Genomic DNA, 22,404 nt, shown 5'->3' with positions numbered 1-22,404 from the left:
AATTGTATATAATTTATATAAAATGATATATAAAAATTATATAAAATTATCCTTGTAAAGATTCAGATAACATTTTAGCTTCATTCCAAAGAAATCATCTAATGTAATATATTAATTTATAATTTTTCTAGAAATTTCTTAGAATTGCATACAAATAAATATGATTTCATCTTTTATATGAAGTGAAGAAATTAAGCAATATAAAAATATTACCAAAAAGTCAGAATATAAATATTAATATAGCATTCTGCTTCAGTTTTGATTTAGACTCAATTTAGGTAGATAGTCCAATTTAGCAATTTTAAATATATAAATAAAATCTGCCCCCCAGAACTTTTTATGGAATAGAATTTTTATGTGATTATAAAAACAGTTATGCGTTTACTAATTTGAACTTTAGAGGAAACTGTTACATATGCAAGTTTTGCTTTGTAGTTTTGGATTTCTTATCTATTAAGAATAAAGAAAAGCATAGTCAGACTTTCAACATTATTAAAGTATATATACAAATTGAAAAATGCTATTTTGAAAAAACTAACCTAAGTTCCAACTTTATTAAAAAAAAACAGTAGGAATAAACTTTATCCTCTGGTATTTTGTAAATAGTACTATCACTAATATAACCCTTTCAACGAATAATAAAAATATCTAAACATTTGATCAGTAAAGATTCTCTCAATATCCTGATAAGAATTCAATTCAACATGGGTGATTATATTTTGGAAGTTATGGAATATTTGTGTAGAATGGGACAGAAATTATTTCACAGATTCTATTTTGATAGAACTGATGTTTTGCATTAAAGGCAGTCACTTCATGTGAGATCAACAAATGTTTATAAACCAAACAGTATTTTCTTTGCTGATTAACAAATATCAGAGGAAATCATGCTTACTTAGCAAATAGTCCAGGACTACAATCTTTACAATAACTTTAGATAATTTCCTTAATAACATAAAGGCATTTTTTTATGTGCCCACCTGCTCAAAGTGATTTATTCAAGTGATTCCCACTTAATCAAATATTTGAAGTACAGTAATTGTTATCAACTAGGAATGGATAAACTATTTATCAGTAAATAGAAAGTATTACCAAAATAGTTACCCACGGTAGCTGTCGCACAGCACTTTAGCATCATTCATTTTCTGTATCGAAAAACCTCAAACATACGCATTTTTAAAACTTAAAAAAATTGCTGTTTGTTTTAGAAACACTTGTTGATCTCACAAAAAGTAACTGCCTTTAATGAAAACTTCTTTAGTAGTTTGGTAAAAAAGGATAGGAAGAAAAGCTCCTTATATGAGGTTAATTACACATGCGATTTTGATAAAAGTCTTATTACTTGCAAAATCCTTTGAGAAATTCAAACCTTATACAAAATAATTCGTGTAGAAAAATGTTAAGCCAAGGATTCCACATGGAAAGATATGAAATGAGCGTCATTGTTAAAGGATAATTTTTCAGGGACAGTATTTTCAAGTCAGGATTACAACACTTGACTCCAAACACCTTTGGCTAACTGCAGAAATCATGTGGATTCTTGTTCTTTTCTTTCAGATTACACTGTACTTCTCTACTATAGAAAAACCAGTTAAACCTAAGCTGAAAAATAAACCCTGGAAATAATCTTAGTTTTTAAATTGAGTTATAATGATACAAAATAAATTCAAGTGAGTAATACAATTCTGGTATATTCTGTATCCTAAAATAACAAGAAAAAACCATGAGGAAAGGAGGGAAACAAAAAATGAGCTTCATATCACAGGACTACAAAGAGTGGACTAAATATACATGTAAATTTCTTCATGCTTACTCATCAAATGATCATTTTTGTCTAAATTAATATTTATAATTTATATTAACAAAAAACTCCACAGAATACGATATTCACTCTGTTGTGTTCTTCTTTTTAAAACCACCCATCTTCACGCTGACACTCTGTTTTTTGAAACATAATTCTATGATACCCTCCACAATTTTTGAAATTTTGTTTGGAAAACTTTTTCTGAAATAACATCATTTAAAATTTTCTTTTAGCTTTCTATACAGCATTATAAATAAAAGAACTATCAACTTTCCATATACATTCAGGGAAATATCAAACTTTTAATAAAAATGAAAAGCTGGAGAATATAAAGAGCAAACTTAGTAAAAACAAGTTGCATTATAAAGAAAACTTCAGCTCACTGCATTTTTTTTTACTAAAGTATGTCATACATTTTATCTTTGCAAGAGTTTGACGAGTTTTGCAAGTAAAATTCTGTTTCCTCTACACTTGCTAATAGTCATGAGAATCTGTAGTTTGCACCTTCCCATTAAAAATGTATTGTATTTTTTGAAATTATTCACCCCGCCTTTTATCCAGATCATGTCTTTGAAAGGAGGAAGTAGATAATAAATGGAATAATTCATGATTCCCCATTAAATATGAAACTTTCTTTTGCAGAGTTTAGAAAATGAAGTTCTACATAATGTACAAAAGTTGATTAGAACTTTTTTAACCTTTTCAAGAAAAAACCTTTCATATTAACTACATGAGGAGCTTTCTCTGAGAAAGGTAAAACAATCAATTCTTTACACCTATAGTTTTGTCATATATATTCTAATGTTGCTCCCTCTAAACATATATTTCCTTAAAATACTTTAAACATATTAAAAATAATGGCAAGAAGAATAGTATACATTGGGCTATAAACATGACCAGTTTTAAAGAGAAATATAACAGGTTTAACATACAAAGGGAAAAATCACATAAATTAAAAATGAAAACAAAACATTATTCATGCTCTTTTCAGTAATGTAATGGATGATAGTGTAAGGGTAAATAACAAAAACTGCATGTATATTTCTCTTACTATGGCATGTCTTCTAGTGAAGTAATGGTATTTTGTCATGAGAAAAAATATACACTTATAAAACTTCTCTTTTACAAATCAGTCATTGGTATTCCGTCAACTATACTCTCTTGCATCCCTTTTTTGATAAAATTTTTTAAAAGAAACCAAACGATTCTTAGACTGATTCTGTTCTATATTTTTATATATAAAGATCCTATATTTCTTGGGTGAGAAATCTGTGTAATTTATCTTAAGAGAAATGTCAAGTTCTGACTACTTAAGAGCAGTGGTTGATCTCATTTCTTCTTTGGGTTTTTAAGTTTCTATGATAGAAACAGTTCCTCATTTGACTCAACATATTTTGATTTTCCCCTTATCTAAAAATAAAATTAGAATGTATTTCCCTATCAAACTTGAATGCTTAAAAGATGACTACCAAACTGTAAGTCATGTAAACAAATCTTTCATAGTATGTGCTTTTAATGACTGTTGCAAAGTAAGTGTGCACTGTGCACATGAACAGTGAAGCCAGGACTTTTCACAGACTATATGTATACAATAAACTTCCAGAACATAATAAAAACTAAATTAATAAAAACAAAAAGTCAATGATCATTTTGATTCTTTCATCAGGAAACATCTGTATATAAAGATCTTGTTTTCCTGAATATGATATTAATTTTATTGCAGCTATCTAAACATTTAGAAAATTACTAGTTATAACTAAGAATATAGAATTAGTAAATAAAAAAGTATATCAATAAGAACATTGCAATAACAAAAGAAAGTATTTGCAAGAAGATGAAATAAAAGAGCCTTGGATTTAAACTTTTTTAAAAAAGTATAAAATAGATTAGTAGGTAGAGAACAAGAATATTTTTCTTTTGTATTCCCATAAAATAATGCAAATTCCAACAAAAAGAAAACTTGTATAATATTATTAGTATTAAACAAAATAGAACTCAGGCAGAAAACATTAAAGGAGTATAATAATATCAGATTTATAAATAGATTAATTTACTGAAAAATATAGCAGGTAGGAAACAATGCACCTAATAATATAGCTTAAAATACATAAAATTAACAGAAGAAAGAGAAGACATTGATTTTAATTTTTTTTCCAGAAACTTACAGATAAAGTAGAGGGAAAAGTATTTGAACAGTAATTGCCTAGCTTGATTGAAATAACAGCCTCACGCTAATATTTATATTCTGAGAGATTTTTATATAGAGAACTATCTACCAAATTAAATAGAGAATATATACTTATTTTTCAAAAAATAAATATTTATAAAATCTGGCCAAGTACTGGTCACACCAGGAATTTTGTAAATTCATACACTTACTACACATCCATGGATATACATCCGTGACACACTTACTAAGCATGAGTGAAGATTTACTTCCCAATCCTGGATCCCCTACACACACACACACAAAAAAAAAGCAAACACCAAAAACTATTCACCTGCAAATTTAGAAATACACTCCAAATTTATTATTTGCTTAAATGTGAAACCAGTATGGAAATTTTCATATATTTAGAATGGAAAGAAAAAAGAAGTTATCATCATATTTAAAAAGGAAGCTATAGATTTAAGTGCATTTTCTGAAAAACAGGAGCAACTGATACTAGTGAAGAAGCTAGCTTTCAACTCAGGATGATAGAAAAAATCCTAACAAAATAAATATTATGAAATAATACTAAATAAAAATCTGAGAAGAAAATATTAACAGTAAATTAATAAAATGATAAAAGAGAGACCAAAAAGTTGACCCATAAAACAAACGAACTGGTTACGTGAAAAGACAGAGATATCTGTGCAAGCATAACCAAGAAAAACAAAAACAGATAGTCACTAAAAATAGCAGCATGAATGGAAAAGGCTTCTAATTATAATTATAGTAACTGCTAACTTTTACTGTATGCTTAATGATGTGCCAGGTGCTGTTTTCAATACTTTACATGTAATTAGCCTATTTAACTTGACAACATTTTTTATGAGATAGGTGCTATCATTTTAATCTCCATTTTACAGATGAGAAAACTACGCCACAAAGAGTTTAATTAACAAGGTGACAATCACACACCTGTGAGTGATGGAGCTCGTTCATCAACAGAGGCAGTCCAACCCTAGGCCCCGTATTATTAGCCATCATTATCTTTACACTACCTTCAAGATATAGAGAATATTTCAAGAAATATAGAAGAGACTTTAACATTATTAGAAAATATCATGTTAAACTTCATTGCAGTAAATATAAAATTTTGCATAAACAGGCACTTATTTTTCAAAAATAACAATTAGCTGGAGAAGATTTAGAAGACTAATTATAAGACCTACCTAACCCCTTTTCCCTGACCCCTACTCTCACCAAAGGAGAAAAACTATTCAGTTTCACATGGGAGTTCTACCAAATTTTCAATAATAAGAAATTCCCATTTCATCCAAAATGTCCTAGAGCATTGAAAAGGATAAAAAATTCTTCGGTCGATTTTACAAAATACAAGTAACCATTGTAATTTCTTTTGCTGGGGGAGGGCCCAGAAAGACTGCAGAGAAAGAGATGTGTCTAGGTCCTTGCATTATCTGAAAAAAATTTTAATTTGCCCTCACTTTTAATTGAATAAGATAAAAATTCTTTAGTCAATTTTACAAAACCTTAAAGTGTAGCAAGAGAAAATAAAAACCACAGCTCAATATCATTATGATTTAGATGCAAAATTCACATATACACATACACGTGCACACACACACACACACACAGAGAAGTCAATAAATTGAAACCATTGTGAGTTTATCTCAGAATTGGAAGAATAGTTCAAAATAGAAACTCTAGTAACTTTATAATAATCTAGTAGGTGCAAGAAAATTATTTCACAATGTTCAAAGCTCACACATGATTAAGAAAAATGGAAACTAAAAAAAAAGCTTCTTTATCTTGGTAACGTGTATCTATTTAAAAACCTATGGCAAAAGGCTTTTTCTGTTTAGGATACATTAGAATCGTCTTCACTGAAGCCAGGAATGTGAAGAGATGTCAATGTTATTATTTAACACAATTGAAATGAAAGGTTCTTGTTAATGTGGGACTCAGTATTTTAATAATGTCAGTTCTCCTAAAATAACATATGAATTTAGCACAATCCCAATAAAATCTTAATGATATTTCCCCAACTCTTGACAAGATTATTCTAAAATTCATATAAAACAGTGAATATACAAGAAAAACTTTCTCATTTGGAACAAAAGGGACTTTCTGCCAGATATAAGAATGCATTTCAACTATATTGATAAAAATATTAGTGGCACTAATATAAGAAAAGGCAAATAAATTAATATAACAGAATATATATGTATATGTATGTGTAAAGGTGTATGCCTCATATACACACATGAAAATCTGGCATTTAATAAAAGGAGCGTTTCGATTCAGGGGAAAGTTTTTAGGACAACTGATTTGCAAGTATTACTGGTTTTATTTTTTTAGATTAATATTTTATATCCAACAAATAACACATATATAGCATGTGCTATATTACTTTTCTGCATTTAAGAATATACTTAATACACTTAAATCTCAGTTTCCTGATCATCTCCTTAACCCTAATATATGTGATAGGTTTATATTAACATTATCATGAAGATCTTTCAGCTGCTTAATCATATTATTTGCTACAGAATTAGTTAAGAAGTGTTTCTTCGTCTTCTATTTTCTTGAAGAGTTTGTGTTGAGTTTGTCATTATTTCTTCCCCTAGTGTTAGGGCGAATTCATTAGTGGAGCCACATGGGCCTGGAATTTTCTTTGTAGGAAATTTTTTAAACTATAAATTTAATGTCTTTAATAAATATAAATCTCTTCTGTTATTTGTTTCTATGTAAGTGAACTTTGGCAGTGTCTTTTGGGAAATTTAGCCGTTTCATCTAAGTCGTTGAGTTTATCAGCATGAAGTTTATCTCCTAATAACATTTTAATATTTGTGTAATCTGTAATGATGTGTCCCTTTTCATTTCCCAAATTGGTAAACTGTGTCTTCTATTTTTCTCTGATCAGTTTGACTAATGGTTGATCAATTTGTTTTTCAAAAAACCATTATTAGTTTCATTGCTTTTGTTTGTTTGTTTTCTGCTCTCATTTTACTATTCCTTTTTCTCTACTAACTTTGAGTTTAATTTGCTTTCTTTTTCTGGTTTTTGAAAATGAAAGCTTAGAAAATTAATTTTGGATATTTACATTTTTTCTAATACAAGCATTTTAATGCTATAAATTTCCTTTTAAGCACTGCTTTAGCTGTATCCCACAAACTTTGATATGCTGTGTTTTCTTTTTCATTCAGTTAAAATATTTTCTAATTTGACTTGTGATTTCTTCTTCGATTAATGGGTTATTTAGAAGTATGTTGTCTTGCTTCCCAATTTGGGAAGATTTTCCAAAACTCTTTCTGCTATCCTTTTTAACTTAATTTCATTCTTGTAAGAGAACATAGTTGAAAGGATTTAAATTATTTAAACATGTTAAAATTTGTTTTATGGCCCAGACTATAATCTACTATGATAAATCCTCCATGCACAGTTGAACATAATGTGTTCTACTGTTGTTTGGTGGAATACTCCGTAAGTGTCAATTACTTAAGGTGATTAAAGGCGTTGTTGAAGGTTTCTATATTCCTAGTGGTTTTTCTACCAATTATTGAGAGAGTGATGTTGAAATCTCCAACTAAAATTATGGACTTTTCTACTTCTCCTCTTCTTTCTATCAGTTTTGGTTCAACGTTTTTTGAAGTTCTGTTATCAGAAGCACAAACATTTAGGCTTATGTCCTCTTGATGAGCCAACTCCTTTTATCATTATAAAATATCATTTTTTTCTATAGTCATATTTCAACTGCTTTCTGAAAACATTTCTGAAATTTTGAGATCTCTAATTTGTTTTCTCTCCTTTCTTATCATAGTAATAATTTATTATCCTTTGTACTTCTGTGTGGCCATTTCAAACATAGAAAAGAAATGAGATTAGTCACTTATCTTGACCTTGACATTAATGTGGAAAAACCTTAAGCCAAATTAAATTTTGAGAAAACAATTCCCTTAATCAGCAATGCATTTCTTTGGCTACTTTGGTTGTAGGATAAACAATTGTTTCAGACAAGCTTAAGTAAAATGATTTCATGGAAATCTGAATCATGATTGCAGAACAACTGAGTTCTGGTAGAACTGAGCCCCAAGGCAGGTTCTGGATCCAAGGCAGTCCTGGAAATACCGGAAAAGTCTGAAAATTGATTTCAAATGTATGTCATCCATTTTCTTTCTAGCTTATTCATTCCTTCTTCTCTTTGAACCATCTTTTTTCCTACTGCTTTGCTTCTGCTTTATAACAATAGGTTGCCTTGGTCAAATTACTTAACCTCTCCATGCGTTGGTCTCTGGGAGTAATAACAAGGGTTATTGTTCATAGGGTTATTGTAAAGACCACTTAATACAGAGAATAGCACACAGCAATCATTTATTTTACCTGTTACTATCTTGTTTGAAAGAAAACTTAATGGAAAGATGTAATATTTATGACAAGCTGTCTAAATAACCATTTTGTTGCATTAGGTGTGCAAATTTTTCTTACATAAGATTATATGATAACTTTCTTTTGGAGCTTAGTATCAGGAAAAAGCTTGTCTCTTAAAGAACTGATGTATGCCTTTTCATCAGGTGTTGAGACTTCTGTAGTTCTTCACATCTTCCTTTTTGCCCAGTCTACCCAGAAGTTGAAAGAGAAACTTAATGTTCCCTCATAGTAACTATAGCAATTCCACTGGGGAGCGTATTTACATACTTTATTTATTTGCTTTCTATTTTCTAGTTATAATCTGACAGCTGTATAATACAAAGGTTTTTTTTGTTGTTGTTGTTGTTTTGGTGTTTTTGTTTTTTGTTTTTTTGTTTTTGAGACAGAGTCTTGCTCTGTCACCCAGGCTGGAGTTCAATGGCACAATCTCAGCTCACTGCAACCTCTGCCTCACAGGTTCAAGCAATTCTCCTGCCTCAGCCTCCTGAGTAGCTGGGATTACAGGTGTGTGCCACCACGCCTGACTAATTTTTATATTTTTAGTAGAGACAGGGTTTCACCATGTTGGCCAGGCTGGTCTCGAACTCCTGACCTCAGGTGATCCGCCCGCCTCGGCCTCCAAAGTGCTGGGATTACAGATGTGAGCCACTATGTCCAGCCTACAAAGTCTGAACTCTAAGTTTCTTTCATCTATTCTGGAAAGAAAGTCAACAAGCAGAGAAGTGTTATTTTATGTAAGTCCGAGGCCTAAAAGTTGAAAACACAATCCCTGCTTTCAAAGACTCCAGTCTAGAGCAGAGTTCATTTCTTATGACAACTCACATTAAGAAAAAATACAAAAATTAGCTGGGTGTGGTGGCGCACATCTGTAATTCCAGCTACTCAGGAGGCTGAGGCAGGAGAATTGCTTAAACCCGGGAGGTGGAGATTGCAGTGAGCCGAGATTGCAGTGAGCCAAGATTATGCCACTGCACTCCAGCCCGGGCGACAGGGCAAGACTCCATCTCAAAAAAAAACAAAAACGAAAAACAAAATCAGACACTTACATTGCAATTCAGCACATGTATAAATGTGTGTGTAATATATTAAACCAATGTTTAAAAGCACAAATATGCAAAATGTTCCGATCGGTTTATAATTATTAACTCAATTAATTATAACTATTTTAGGAAACAGGCCCTATTATCATTATCTTTATTTTTTTCAGATTAGGTAACTTAAGTACAGAAAGGTTAAGTAACTTTGCCAAAGTCAACTAGATACTTTGTCAATGAGAGTAAATCTGGGACTGGAGTCCAGAGAGTATGGTTTAAAAATTCATGCTCTATTCCATTACACATGGCAGCCTCCCAGTATTTAGCTTTCTTCTATGCAATGCGTTTCTTTCTATCCTATTTGTCTACACTCTCTTTCCATTTCTTAAATCCTAGCCACGATCCCCAATCTGATGGGTCACAATCACTACCCACTAATGAGTCACAATCTATATACTATCCATACTATAGTACATACATACATAGTACATACATACATAGTATAGAACATACTACAGTATGTTAAATATTAATAAAGGGGAAATAAAACACTTGTACATGACTGTCAATGGCCAGCAAGATAGTTCAAACAGGAGCTCTGCACTCTACCAAGTGGACCAAAGGAGGCCTCACAAAGCAGGAAACAGTTAAGTTGAGGCTGGAAGATAAATAAAAGCTTGCCCAGTACACAAAGCATGAGAGAAAGCAGAGGGTTTTCCAGGCAGAACACATGTGCAAGGCTATGAAGGGGTAAAAGATCATGGGTTCTCATTCCTGTGAGGTGAGCTAAGCACTGTATGAGTAGAGTACCAAGGATGCACATATGAGCAGAACAGCAAAGGCCCCAGCTCTCTTGAAGCTTGTAGTCTAGTATAGGAAACAATTATACTAGCAATGGCAATATAGTACTATAAGTGTACTGGAGATTACAAGATTATATCAAGTTTATCTAATACAGTCGAGTCATTCAAGAATGAGTAAGAGTCATGAGACAATTAGGAGAAAAATCATTCTAGGCCAAGAGAATGGAAATACACTATGAATGAGAGATGAGAGAAAACAGAATAATGAAGACCTGAGTATTTTCAGAGGCAGAATGGTATAATGCTCCAAGAATGAGTGCTAGACCCAGACTGCACAGATTCAAAGTCAGCTCTTCTACTTGTTATCTGTGTGTCCTTGGGAAAGTTACTTAATATCTCTGTGCATCAATTCTTAGCTGTAAATTGAACTAATAAAGTCTTTTTGTGAATTAAATGAATGAATACATATGAGGCACTTAAAATAATTCCTGAAACATAGAAAGTGCTCTACAAATATTAGTCATTACTATTATTTTTTCAAGAAGATGAATTTCAAGGCAAGAACAGAAGGAATTAAACTGGAAACAGTATGCATGGGCTGGGATGAGGCTGGCCTTAATAAAAAAGTATTTCTTGAGGTCCTACTATGTGGATACTGTTATAGGTGCTGGAGATTCAGCAGTGAACAAGACATCCCACTAGTTGCTGGGTTCAGTTCAGAAGGAGTCATTTTTTATCTATTGCTTTATTTAGTCCCCATGTTTACTCCATTGGTAAGTTCTGATCTCCCTATCACTTAAATATATTCTAAATTAAACCATTTCTCATCATTTCCACTACATCTACCCTAGTCAAGCCACCATCATCTTTTGCTCGGGGTGCTCCCCAGTCAAATATTCACAGAGCCCAACAGCCTTGAATGATCCCTTTAAACTAAATTGACAGCATATCATTTCCCTGCATAAAATGAGCCAAAGGTTTCCTAGCATAGTTAGAAGAAAATTTAGGCTTTTTGGAAATTATTCTGACCAAATAACTTCTGAGCCCTTAGGAACAATGTGAAGGGAATTTTAAAACACCCAAGAAGCAAAAAAGAGATTTGGAAAGATTCTTATTGATCATCTAAGAGTTTGGAAGATACTATAGTAATTAATTAATAAGTAAATTAATAAACAATTTTTATTAATTTAAGGACAGAGGCAATCAACATTGGTAAATTTCCCAATAACACAAATCTTTCAATATATAAACCTAGACTAAAACAAAAACTAATAAAGCAAAACATACAATTAAAACTTTTCTAAAATGCATTACTTATTTCCCTGCCATATGAAATAGAGTAAGGTCAACAAAATAATGCTTTGTTAGGAATTCTGTTATTTAATTTCAACACAATGTAAATACACTGAAAAGGGTGGCTGCAGGGCCCAGTCATGCCTTGCCCTTGTCCCCAGACAGTCTGTCCTTTTCATAGTGGCCAATTATTTTATCTTCCCCATGTCAGCTAATATTTCAGTATTTTAGCTTCTTCCTTACAAATTTAATTTACCTAAAGTAGGAAAAACAGGATGCTTCCATGAAAAGCAATATAGGCAAGCTAGTTAAATAAGAAAACCTAATTTTATATACATGTCTAAGTCGACAGACTTGGCCTAAGGATGCCTCCACAGCCCTTCTGACAGTAAAATATGTAGGCTATTTTTCTGGAGCTTTTCTTTGTTGCGTCAAGGTTTGCATGCATATACTGATGTTGGTTAATGTAAATCTGACATCTGAATTAGTGATGTGTCCCTGATATTCTTTTTATGAAGGAACTGTCAAGTTTTGCCTGCACTGTGTAGATTGCAGGGAAGAAGAGGAAGAAGCTTCTCTATCTGGGTTTTCTGGCTATACAGTATCTCTGATGTACAATACAGCAAAGTGCAATAGAAGAAGGTATGCCTGTATTTAATTCGACTTAACATGCTTGCACTTTGGCTTGAAGACAAGCACTTAAAGTATATTGAAAGATTTTTATATAGTGATATGTAGAAAATTGGGATTAATAGTTAAAGCACAGAGCTTGAAGATGTTAATACACACACATATATACACATAATATGCACACATACAATATATATATTTATAGACACACACTACATATATTTGTATGTGTGTGTGTGTGCATATATATATACGCACACACACATATATATCTTGATAAGTTGCCTTCCTAGATCAAAGAAAGGGTGATCATATTTTAAATGGTCTCAGAGAGTCACTGAAATACAAACATGAAGTTTTAAAAGCTTCCAAATAATAAAAACTATCAAGGAAAAGTATCTCCTACAAACTTATATTCTCATTTTCATTTCTTATAACTAGACATTTAAATGCTTTTATTTTAAAAGAGAATGAAAAGAATAAAAACAAAAGAGAATGATAATGCTGTTCCCTTCTAATCTGGAGGTGGCCATCACCTGATTATGCTTCCCAGAAAAGTGCCTGGTCTGGTAATATCTGTGGAAACCCTGGTGAAGCAAAAGAGCTTCTGTGAATCCATAACTTGGTTTTGCTTTAAACAGTGAGATGGTGACACTGGTTATTACCACATCTCCAATTTCCAACATAGAAAACAGAACAGGATACGGATATAGGCCAGGGAGATGATTTTTCCATAGTTGCAGTAACCTCAGTAATTTTAAGGATTGTTTTTTGGCCATCATGGAGGCTTGAAAAGGGTCTAAATAGTTTTTAATCTTCCCTGTTTTCTTAATACAGAAAGAACACACTATCAAAGACAAAACACAACATAATAAAACCATCTTGCCCCATACATTGAGAGTGATGTGGCTGGATCATTGTTTATCCCACTGACTGACAGTTCTGGCTGATTCATCCTCTGTGGTACCTGTATGCTTGTCTCCTTTTATCTTTTTTTATTTATCACTTTGTCCTATCACACTGAAAAAGGAATTTCCCAAATGGTTTTTAAATAGAGAAGTACATTTTGCTCTTGCAGGTTTATGGGCTATTGTAGGAAAAACCACATCCTCCAGCTATATTGTGTGTATTTCTAAAACTGCGAGTTTATCCGTACATTTCTGAAAAGTTTTTATTGCAACTTGAAATTTTCTTTAAAAACTGGCTGGGCACGATGGCTCCCAGCTCTCATGCCAGCACTTTGGGAGGCTGAGGTGAGAGGACTGCGTGAAGCCAGGAGTTCAAGTTCAATCTGGGCAACAAAGTGAGTCCCTGTCTCTATAAAAATAAAAAGTCCTCTCATTGATTAGTATTATAAGTTTGAAATATATCTTATTTAAAACTCTGCCTTTAGGACATGATGAAAATGATACTTAGTACAACAAAAGGTATTTAAAGAGAAATGATAAATTAATATCACTACATACATCAACACATAAAGTTAATGCAAAATATTTAGCCTATTTATACTATTAATAAATGCTTAAAAGCCAAAGAAAAATGAGCAATGATAATTAATAATAGTCTCAATTGAGCGTCATCTACATGTGTTTCACATAGAGAATCTCATTTAATTCCTCTAAGAATATGCTCTCCAAATAGTTGTGGAAAGCAAAGATGAGAGAAAGCAGGTAACCTCCTTAAGACAATACAGGTATTACATAACAAAGCCAAGTTTTCAACTGCGGAAGGAATCAGCTCCTCTAATAGCCAGAGCTGCAAGTCATGACTCCCATGGTTTCCTCTTAGAGATATTTTTTAAAAACGTCTATTAGAGCTGGTAAACTTAAATACCATATGTGAAAATAATATTTTAAAGCAAACTCCTAAGGGACACAAAGATATAAATGCGTAAAAAATTGGCATTTCTATGTTCTGTTGACATTTGAAATCTTTTCTTTTATCTCTATATTTGGTTTTGGTGAAAATTTGAGACCATTTTTTTGCACCTAGTGAACATTGTTGTTTTATTCTGTCTTGTTTTGTTTTTCAAAAATCTCCTTCCAACTACATTTTTAAAATTCCCCAATTTTAAACTTTATTGATATCAGTCTTTTCCCCCTTCTTCTTTCTGTTTTTTCTTCTTCTTCCCTTCCTTCTCTTTCTTTTCTTTTAAATCATGGCAAAACGGTCTTTTCATTCCTGGTTTCACACGCTAGAGATCTGATCTAGAAGACAATGCCAGAATTTTTTCAAAAAGGAGTGACAATTTCTTCTCTCTTTCCATCTGCATTCTCTGTAATCACTTATTTTTAAAAAATATTCATGAGAAAGAAATTTTCTCTTCATTTTGGAACACCAAAATCTTCTTTCCTAGCAAGAAACGGGTTCTTCCTTCTCTTGCCCACCTATCTCTGTCTCATCTGGAGATTAGTCATGTAAACATTTGCTTGGCAACTGGTTTCTTCAGGAAGTTAATTTGCAAACCTCCATAGATAATTTAATTTATTACTTTACCAAACAGCAAACTGTTTTAAGAGAAACCAAAATGATTTCATAAAAAATTTCAAAAGTAAACAAAAATGAATTAAGCAGAGGAAGAGCACACTTGAAAGGATCTAACTTCCAATAAAGAATTATGAAATATTGTATCTTAAATACATGGGCTTCATCTTGCTCCGTATGTTCAGAATGCCAAGGCATTGTGCAAATCCAGAAGCTAGATTTGCATATAAAAAGTATATTTGTAGTTCATAAAAGTACCTTTGGATGAAAATTTTGAAATTCAAGATAAAAACCTAGTCTGTAAAAAAAAAATGTAGACTGGCAAAACACTAATTTACTTTGAGTAAGTATAATACAATTCAAAATGAGGCAGGAGAAAAAGGCTTTAAAAGATATGAAAGTAAATTGTTCTTTGTTTCTTTACAGCCCAAACTCACTGAATATAGTAACAAACAGTCCTAACTGCCACTGAGCTTGCTGACAAAGTGATGTTCAATAAACACCCACTGATGATACTAAAAATAAGATATTTGGAAAGAAAGTAATATCTTAGAGATGCACACAATTTTGAACCAAATATATTCTTCCATATAATAGAACTTGATATCTGAAGCAGAAAATAATATTGAGCAGATTAACATACTCTGTCCCCAGATGATTTTGTTTCCTCATATACATAGCTAAATCTGTAAAGTGCCCTCTAGAAATGTTTATTTGAATCTATAAATGACTCTTTTATTACTTAGCTACTCAAAGTAATTATGATATGATAATAAGTGATATTTTAAGTTCTTTTTGAAAACAATAATGCATTCTGATAATATTATACAGAATTAAAAACCCGACGCACAGAAACTCTTCTGACATGACTGTCTGTACTTGCTAAAGATCAGTTAGATAGTAGAAATGAACCATTTGAAGTTCACTGCTAAGTCAAATTTGACTTTGTAGTTTAAAGTCAAATCATCATTATCAAATATGGAATGTGAATACAATGGATTTGATTGTTTTAAATGAACCTATAAGGCACAACAATAATCTAGTCACTTAGAAAGTAATGAAGCATACTGAAATTTCTTCTGTGAAGGTAGATGATACAAAACCCAGAAGCCCTTTGCCTTTGAACAATTCTATCCATTCCAAAGTAAAATACACCCCCATCACTTGGGTTTGGCCATTCCAGTGACAACTATATGTTAGCTTACCCTGCTTCCTTACTCATTTACATTTTATTAGGAGGTCAAGGAACGGCTCACTGTGGAGGTCACATTCAAGTTGACACCTGCATAAGAAGTGTCAGCAATAAGGCCACTTTGGGAGTAGAGACTGGTGGGGAGAAAGAGAGAGGTCAGAGAGCTCAGTAAAGTCCAGACCATGCACAGCTTCAGGCCAGGTAAAGAATGGGAAGCTACTGGCAGATTTTAAGCAGGGGGATGTCATGATCTAATGTTTTCAAGAGACCACTCTAGCAGGAGGAGTGTGGTGGAGTGAGAGTGGGTGTGGGTAGAGCAGTTATATGACCATTTAAGTGATCTTAGCAGACATGATGGCAGCTCTGCAGTGAAGACCAGGAGATGAACATGGGATATATTTTGGAGTTGTATCTGATCGGGCATACTGATGGATTAGAGGGGAGTAGCAGTAAGCAAGGTAAAACTCAAGGCTGCCTTGATGATATTTGCTGAATTGAGGAAAGGCTGTGGGAAGAATATTGCGGATAGGAGAGGAGTAGGGGTGAAGCAAGAGTCCAGTTTTGGGTTATATTAACCTCGGAATGTCTGTGATATATCCAAGTAGACACATCAAGGAGGCAATTGGATCTAAAAACTTTCAGCTTGGTAGAGAGGTCAGTGCTGGATTTATAAATTAAGTAGCCATCGGGTTATTGCTAATGTTTAAAGCTGTAAGACTGGGTCCAGGTTGAGAGTATGACTGAAGTGCACCTAGGACCCAGCCTCTGGACACCTCACCACTGAGAGTTTGGAAAGAGAAAACCAGCCTGCAAAGAAGACTGAAGTGTTCCAGTGTGGAGGAAAACCATAGAAAATGGCATCCCGAAAGTCACAAGCACACAATGTTCAAGAAGATGAGAGCGTTCAACTCGGTCAAATGCTGTGAAGACATCAACGAAGCTGGGAACAGAAACATAACTATTAGATGTGATAAAACTAGAGGTCATGGGTGACCTTAAAGAGGCATTTCAGTAAGTATGGGGGCTGGAAACCTATTTAGAGTCAACTGAGGCAAAAATGAAACGTGAAAATATTAAGACAGCACTTCTGTTTGCTGTCTTGGGTAGAGAAAAATGGGGTAGAACCTGGAAGGGGATAATGTCAAGAAAAATGTTTGAGTAGAAATGAATACCAGTGAGACTGATCCAATGAAAATGGAGAAATTGATGGTGTAGGAGAAAAACAAATTTAACTGCAGGAGGAAGTCTTGGGAGCAGGTAAGAGGGGATAAGAGGAAGCACAGCAGAGGGACCATACATAGATGACAGTAGGAACTCTCCACCCATCGCATTGGGAGGAAAGTCAGAGCGTGTGAGTTTATACATAAGTAGGTTGGTATATTTTGAGGTACATGATGAGGGGTTATTTTGAAACTAGACACAGAGCATATGTGTACTATGGGATATCAAAGCCAGTGTACATAATTTGTATTAATGAGTATACACAAATATATTGATCACCATCTTAAAGACATGAATAAGGCAGTAGAGAGAGGGATTTGAGGATATATCTTAGACATTGTTTTTGCTTGATTTGATTCTTCCATTTCTACCCATTACATTTTCATATACTGAAGATCTATGACTTTCTAGTTAGATAATTTTATAATGCTACCAGACAGGGAGCCAAACTCAAAATCTATCTTCCTTGAGAAGTTCTATCCTATTGTCTTAGTCTTCTCTGATTGTTTCTTGACCTCTAGGCTGCACCTCACAGTACAGTTGGCACTTAATCATTTCATATTTGTCTCCTGCTCATAGGTCTTATTGTCTCAAGTAGATGTTAAGGTTCCAGGATGCGGCCAAGTATTTTACAATAAAATATCATTGTCTCTCCCACTGCGAAAAACCTACTATTAGATATAAAGTGAGTACTTAATAAATGTTTGTTGATCAATTTATCTTTTAAGGGTTGAATGGCTATAAAGAGTTTTATGCAGTAATTCCTTGGCTAACAGACTACACGTAATTCTTCACGGCACCTGCTGGGCATTGCTGGGAGATGCTGAAATAATTCATCAATTTTCTCCTTTTTATGCTATTCAATTAGTCTGTCTAGGGCAAGGTCTAGAATGTACATCAATCAAAAGCACAATAATGACCTGTGTACAAGCTATCTCCATACTAATGATTTGCATCCACTATCTTACAGAAAGAGCTTTGGTCTAAGAAAGCACTGAAGTGAAGGAAACTTTAAGGAGAATACTGTAGTAAGAACTGAGAATTACCCAGTGTTACTGCTGCAAATAGTTTAATGATGAGTTTGAAATCAATTTGGCAGTACCTTTAGTGGAAAAATAATATTAAGAGAATTCTCATCACTATAGCCTATTTTGCATTGTCTTAGATAAAATTTTTCTTCAGCCTGCACTGAAAGCTTAAATGTCAGTAGATTTTTAGTATATGGACTTCTAGTTTGTTGAAATTACGTGTAGCATGTTTAGCTTTTAATTTAATTCCAATTCTTAAGGCAATTAAAACTATTTGGATATAATATTTAAATCAGAATCCAAATATGGCATACATATATTTTTCTTTTAAGAAGTAGTTGTACTGTCATACAATAGTGACCTTTAATTTTATGTAACAGGTTATCACGGAAAGTTAAAGAATTAATCATCAGAATAGCATTTAACCAAAAATCCCACATACCATATACATGGTAGTCTATAGAGCTCTGCAGAAGTGAGTGATTACAACTACTGTAAAATTTTGTCATTCTATAAAGTAGTCATTGACAGAATAAATGACTTTTTTCCATGTTATATGCAAATTGACAAAGATAATATCTGATAAAATGGAAAACACCAAGAGACGTAGAACTTCAGAATATATGAAACCCACACCAAAATATCATTAGCAACACTCTTTCAGTAGAATCCCATAGCATGAGACAATATTAATAGAGAGAATCTTTTAAGAACATTTGTTGCATAAAATATTTTAATTGAAACAATTAATGAATTCCATAAGATAAGTGTAGATTTATAAGATTTCCATTTTTCAATACTTACATGAAAAGATCTGATAACAGAGCCACTAAGTATAGGTAAGAAATATTAAACCTGTTTAGCTATTATTCTAGGTTTCTATTCATTTCTCACTAACTTACATTGATTTTTGTACTGCTTTTATTCATCCTATAAATTAGACTCCAACTGGTGATAAAATGTCAAAGTTTGCATTGTTCATCTAAAAAAAATAAATCTAGACAATTTAGAATTATTTAAAAATTAACCAATAAACTATGATCCATTTGCTCTCTTTGTGAGCGCTTGGGTGGAAAAGGAGACATATTAGTACATTAGTAAGGTGTTTCTTTTTCTTTAATCACCAGGAGAAAAGATATACAAATCTTTTTCTTAAAGCTTTTTTCTTTCCCACGGAGACAACACATCTTAAAACGAAGGTTAACAAGCAATTAATAGCACAGACTTAACTAAATATTGCAAATGTGATAGTATAATATCTTGGTAAATATGGGAATTTTGAGAGCCATAAAATTAAAGACTTTGATATGTGTGAGATCAATAGACATGACTTATCACTATTTAATATGAGCTTTAATTTTTAAATGCCATGTTCCAATGAAAAAGTATATTACACAGGAAAATTGAAATTTCAATAAAGAATCAAGACAAAAGAAACAAACTTTATATTAAAGTACCTCTAAAGGTTGTACTTACGCAGCAACCTCCTCTTTTGACAATCCTTTGAAATTCACCTCTAGATAATGATCTATGTCATCTTTTTCTTTGATCAATTGAGACCTAAATGAAATAGAAAGAAATAATAAAGCACCACCTTATCAAGTTGAAAAGCTACCAAACATGTAAAATGCCACTAGGAGAATAGAAATGTTCAGGGTATAATACCATATATAATAAATGCAATAGCTATAGAGTTAGGTCATTGGCTGATCATTTCAAAATTTTATCTTTCCTGAATGGAAAATGATAACGAAGAATATTAAACCCAGTATGTAAACAAATAAAACACCAACACCTTGAAATAATTCACTTTCTACTTAAGAGTCTTCTCCTCAAAGCTTATAAGATCTTCTATTTTGCTCACATTTTTTCGTGGTGTAACTTTCCAACTGCTGAAGTTATATACTGTTTGGCACAGAATCCAGAGCCCAGAACACCTGTTTGATTCAAATATATAACATGAATTTGTTCCAAACATTACTGAATTTTGTCCTGAAATGCTCTTTGAACAGTTTTTTAAATCACACATAAAACTCAAATTACTAAAGGTTCAAGGTGTGATATGATTTTAAGAAGCCCTTATTGAAAATATATTATACTTGTAGTGCATTCATTCTTCACACCCATTTGCACCTTTAAAAATCAGCATGCTATCAACTTCTCATAACTATGATGATATGGAACTAAACAAATATCAGTGTTTTATTCAGAAGCTATTAAAGAATGCTGATACAAACTTTGCCTTTAGGGGGTATGATAAAAATCTTTTTCTTCAATGAAATGAATACAAGAAAAAGTTTTCTTTAAAACTCATCCTATCCTACGGATATGAGATTTGGCTATGCTTTTGCTCACCTTGAAAACAAAATATAAATTAAATCCTTTAAAAGGCAGAAAGAATAAGCTTTTTCCGACTTCATAAATATTTTACATTATTCAAAAGTAAAACAAAAAATATGTATATATATTATAGTATACACACATGAATTACACATTCATTGAAAGATTTATCTGCTATAGGAAAAGAAAATTTTGATTTACTATTTTAAAAGAATTTTTATGTTAGTTTAGCTGAATGTATTTATTTTGGTCTGGGGGCTTTGGTTTTTCCTAGAAGAAATACTAAAAGTGAGGCATGAGAACAAAGAAGACTCCTAATACTTTGATCATTATACCTTGCAGGAATGGAAAAGTAGGCATATAAAGAAAATAAACCTATGTATGCAAACTATTTATATTGGTAAATAATATGTGTATTACAAAAAGTCAATAGAATTATAAATGGCAATTTCAAAATAGCACAATCAGTTAATATTCATAATTATGACAAAATGTATCAGTTTCTCTGTCCTGCATTTCCTCAGTGACACTTTGAGTAGCTCAGCAGTCACTCATGGGCAGCAGCAGTTTGATGATGCATTTTCAGGCCCCAGCATCATCTCAGGAGCTGATTCATGCCCTCCAATCTACCCTACAAGTAAGGCTCTACCCTCCTTCTTCCTAAACATAAGTCAGCCCTTGGGACCTTATAGATTAAAAGCATTACACCTTTCAGTCCGGGCATGGTGGCTCATCCCTACAATCTCAGCATTTTGGGAGGCCAAGGTGGGTGAATCATTTGAGGCCAGGAGTTCCAGACCAGCCTGGCCAACATGGCAAAACCTGTCTCTACTAAAAATACAAAAAATTAGCTGGGCATAGTGATGCATGCCTGTGGTCCCAGCTACTCAGGAGGTTGAGGTACGATAATCGCTTGAACCCAGGAGGCAGAGGTTGCAGTGAGCTGAGATCACACCACTGCACTCCAGCCTAGGTGACAGAGTAAGACTCTGCCTTAAAAAGAAAAAAGCTTTACACTTTTCATTCCCAAAGCTTCTGCTTTCTGTTCTCCACACACATTTAAAACAGGAAACTTACCTCCAAAACTCTATGGGAACCATGATATAATTGCAATAGGAAATAAAATGATGAAATAACTAGATTAATAAATAAATAATTTGCAGTATTTGAATGTGGTTCATAAATCCTTTTGAAACAACAGATTTCAATATTCTCAATATAACAAGGTATGTTTCTCCTCTCTTGAAATGATTTTATTTTCTGAGATACATTATTGACATTTCTTACTACAGAAAATTCATTCTGTAGGAAAATAAGTAAAAACCAGGGGCATGTACCTTGGAATTTTTCTGGAGGAGCAAGGCAGCTTCTGTCTGGCTAAGGCTGTAAGCTTCGGGCGTGTCATGGGCAGTGGGGGCAGGGTGGTCATTTCGGACTACAAAAAGAAATAAGTAGAAATTGTATTTTAAAGAATAAATCTTTCGAAGGATCCTTTAAGACATTATTAGAGATTCACAGTCTGTCATCTTAGTTGAGAATGTCTACATGTAGTGCTATAGCTGTGTTATTCAGGAATGATGCTCAGTGAGTGGATTCTGTAGGTTGCTTCTCTCATTATTTTCCTCCATTGTCTGCTTTTTGGCCAATTTATTATTTGTCTGTATCTTCACCACAAAGCAGATAAGAAGAAAATATGATAAAAGCATTGATGGTTCAGTTGGCATATTTGGTAAGAGTTTTGTAAGGGACATGATTGCAATTAAAGAATAAAGATTTTTAGGATAGCTACGGATTTCCAATGTTTATGTGTTGCTTTCCTGTTATTATCAATAATTGAAAATTGCTCATACTTGCTGTTTTCTAAAAGCCTTATCGCTCGCAAATAAAGGCTTTCCCTTAGATGTGATAGATGATAAGAACAATTCTCAACAAGGAGACAGCTGCCCTGAGAAAGCACACAGCCATAACAATATAATGAAT

At 32.8% G+C, this 22,404-nt stretch overlaps 1 protein-coding gene across 1 annotated transcript in view; it reads right to left on the bottom strand.

Annotated features, from left to right (window-relative positions):
- TTC29 (tetratricopeptide repeat domain 29) overlaps nucleotides 1–22,404 on the bottom strand; it is a gene marked incomplete at its 3' end in the record, with an annotated part of 70,625 nt that overhangs the window by 42,908 nt on the left and 5,313 nt on the right. Inside the window, exons 4-5 of the mRNA XM_011973262.1 lie at nucleotides 21,762–21,859; nucleotides 19,561–19,644 (exon numbers count right to left, since the gene is read on the bottom strand). Coding sequence (XP_011828652.1) covers nucleotides 19,561–19,644; nucleotides 21,762–21,853 — 176 coding nt within the window. The remainder of the gene's footprint in view (nucleotides 1–19,560; nucleotides 19,645–21,761; nucleotides 21,860–22,404) is intronic.

This window comes from Mandrillus leucophaeus, unplaced genomic scaffold (assembly GCF_000951045.1).
Source record: "Mandrillus leucophaeus isolate KB7577 unplaced genomic scaffold, Mleu.le_1.0 Scaffold136, whole genome shotgun sequence".
In the NCBI taxonomy this organism is placed as follows: domain Eukaryota; kingdom Metazoa; phylum Chordata; class Mammalia; order Primates; family Cercopithecidae; genus Mandrillus; species Mandrillus leucophaeus.
This window is presented reverse-complemented; position numbering and strand designations above follow the sequence as displayed.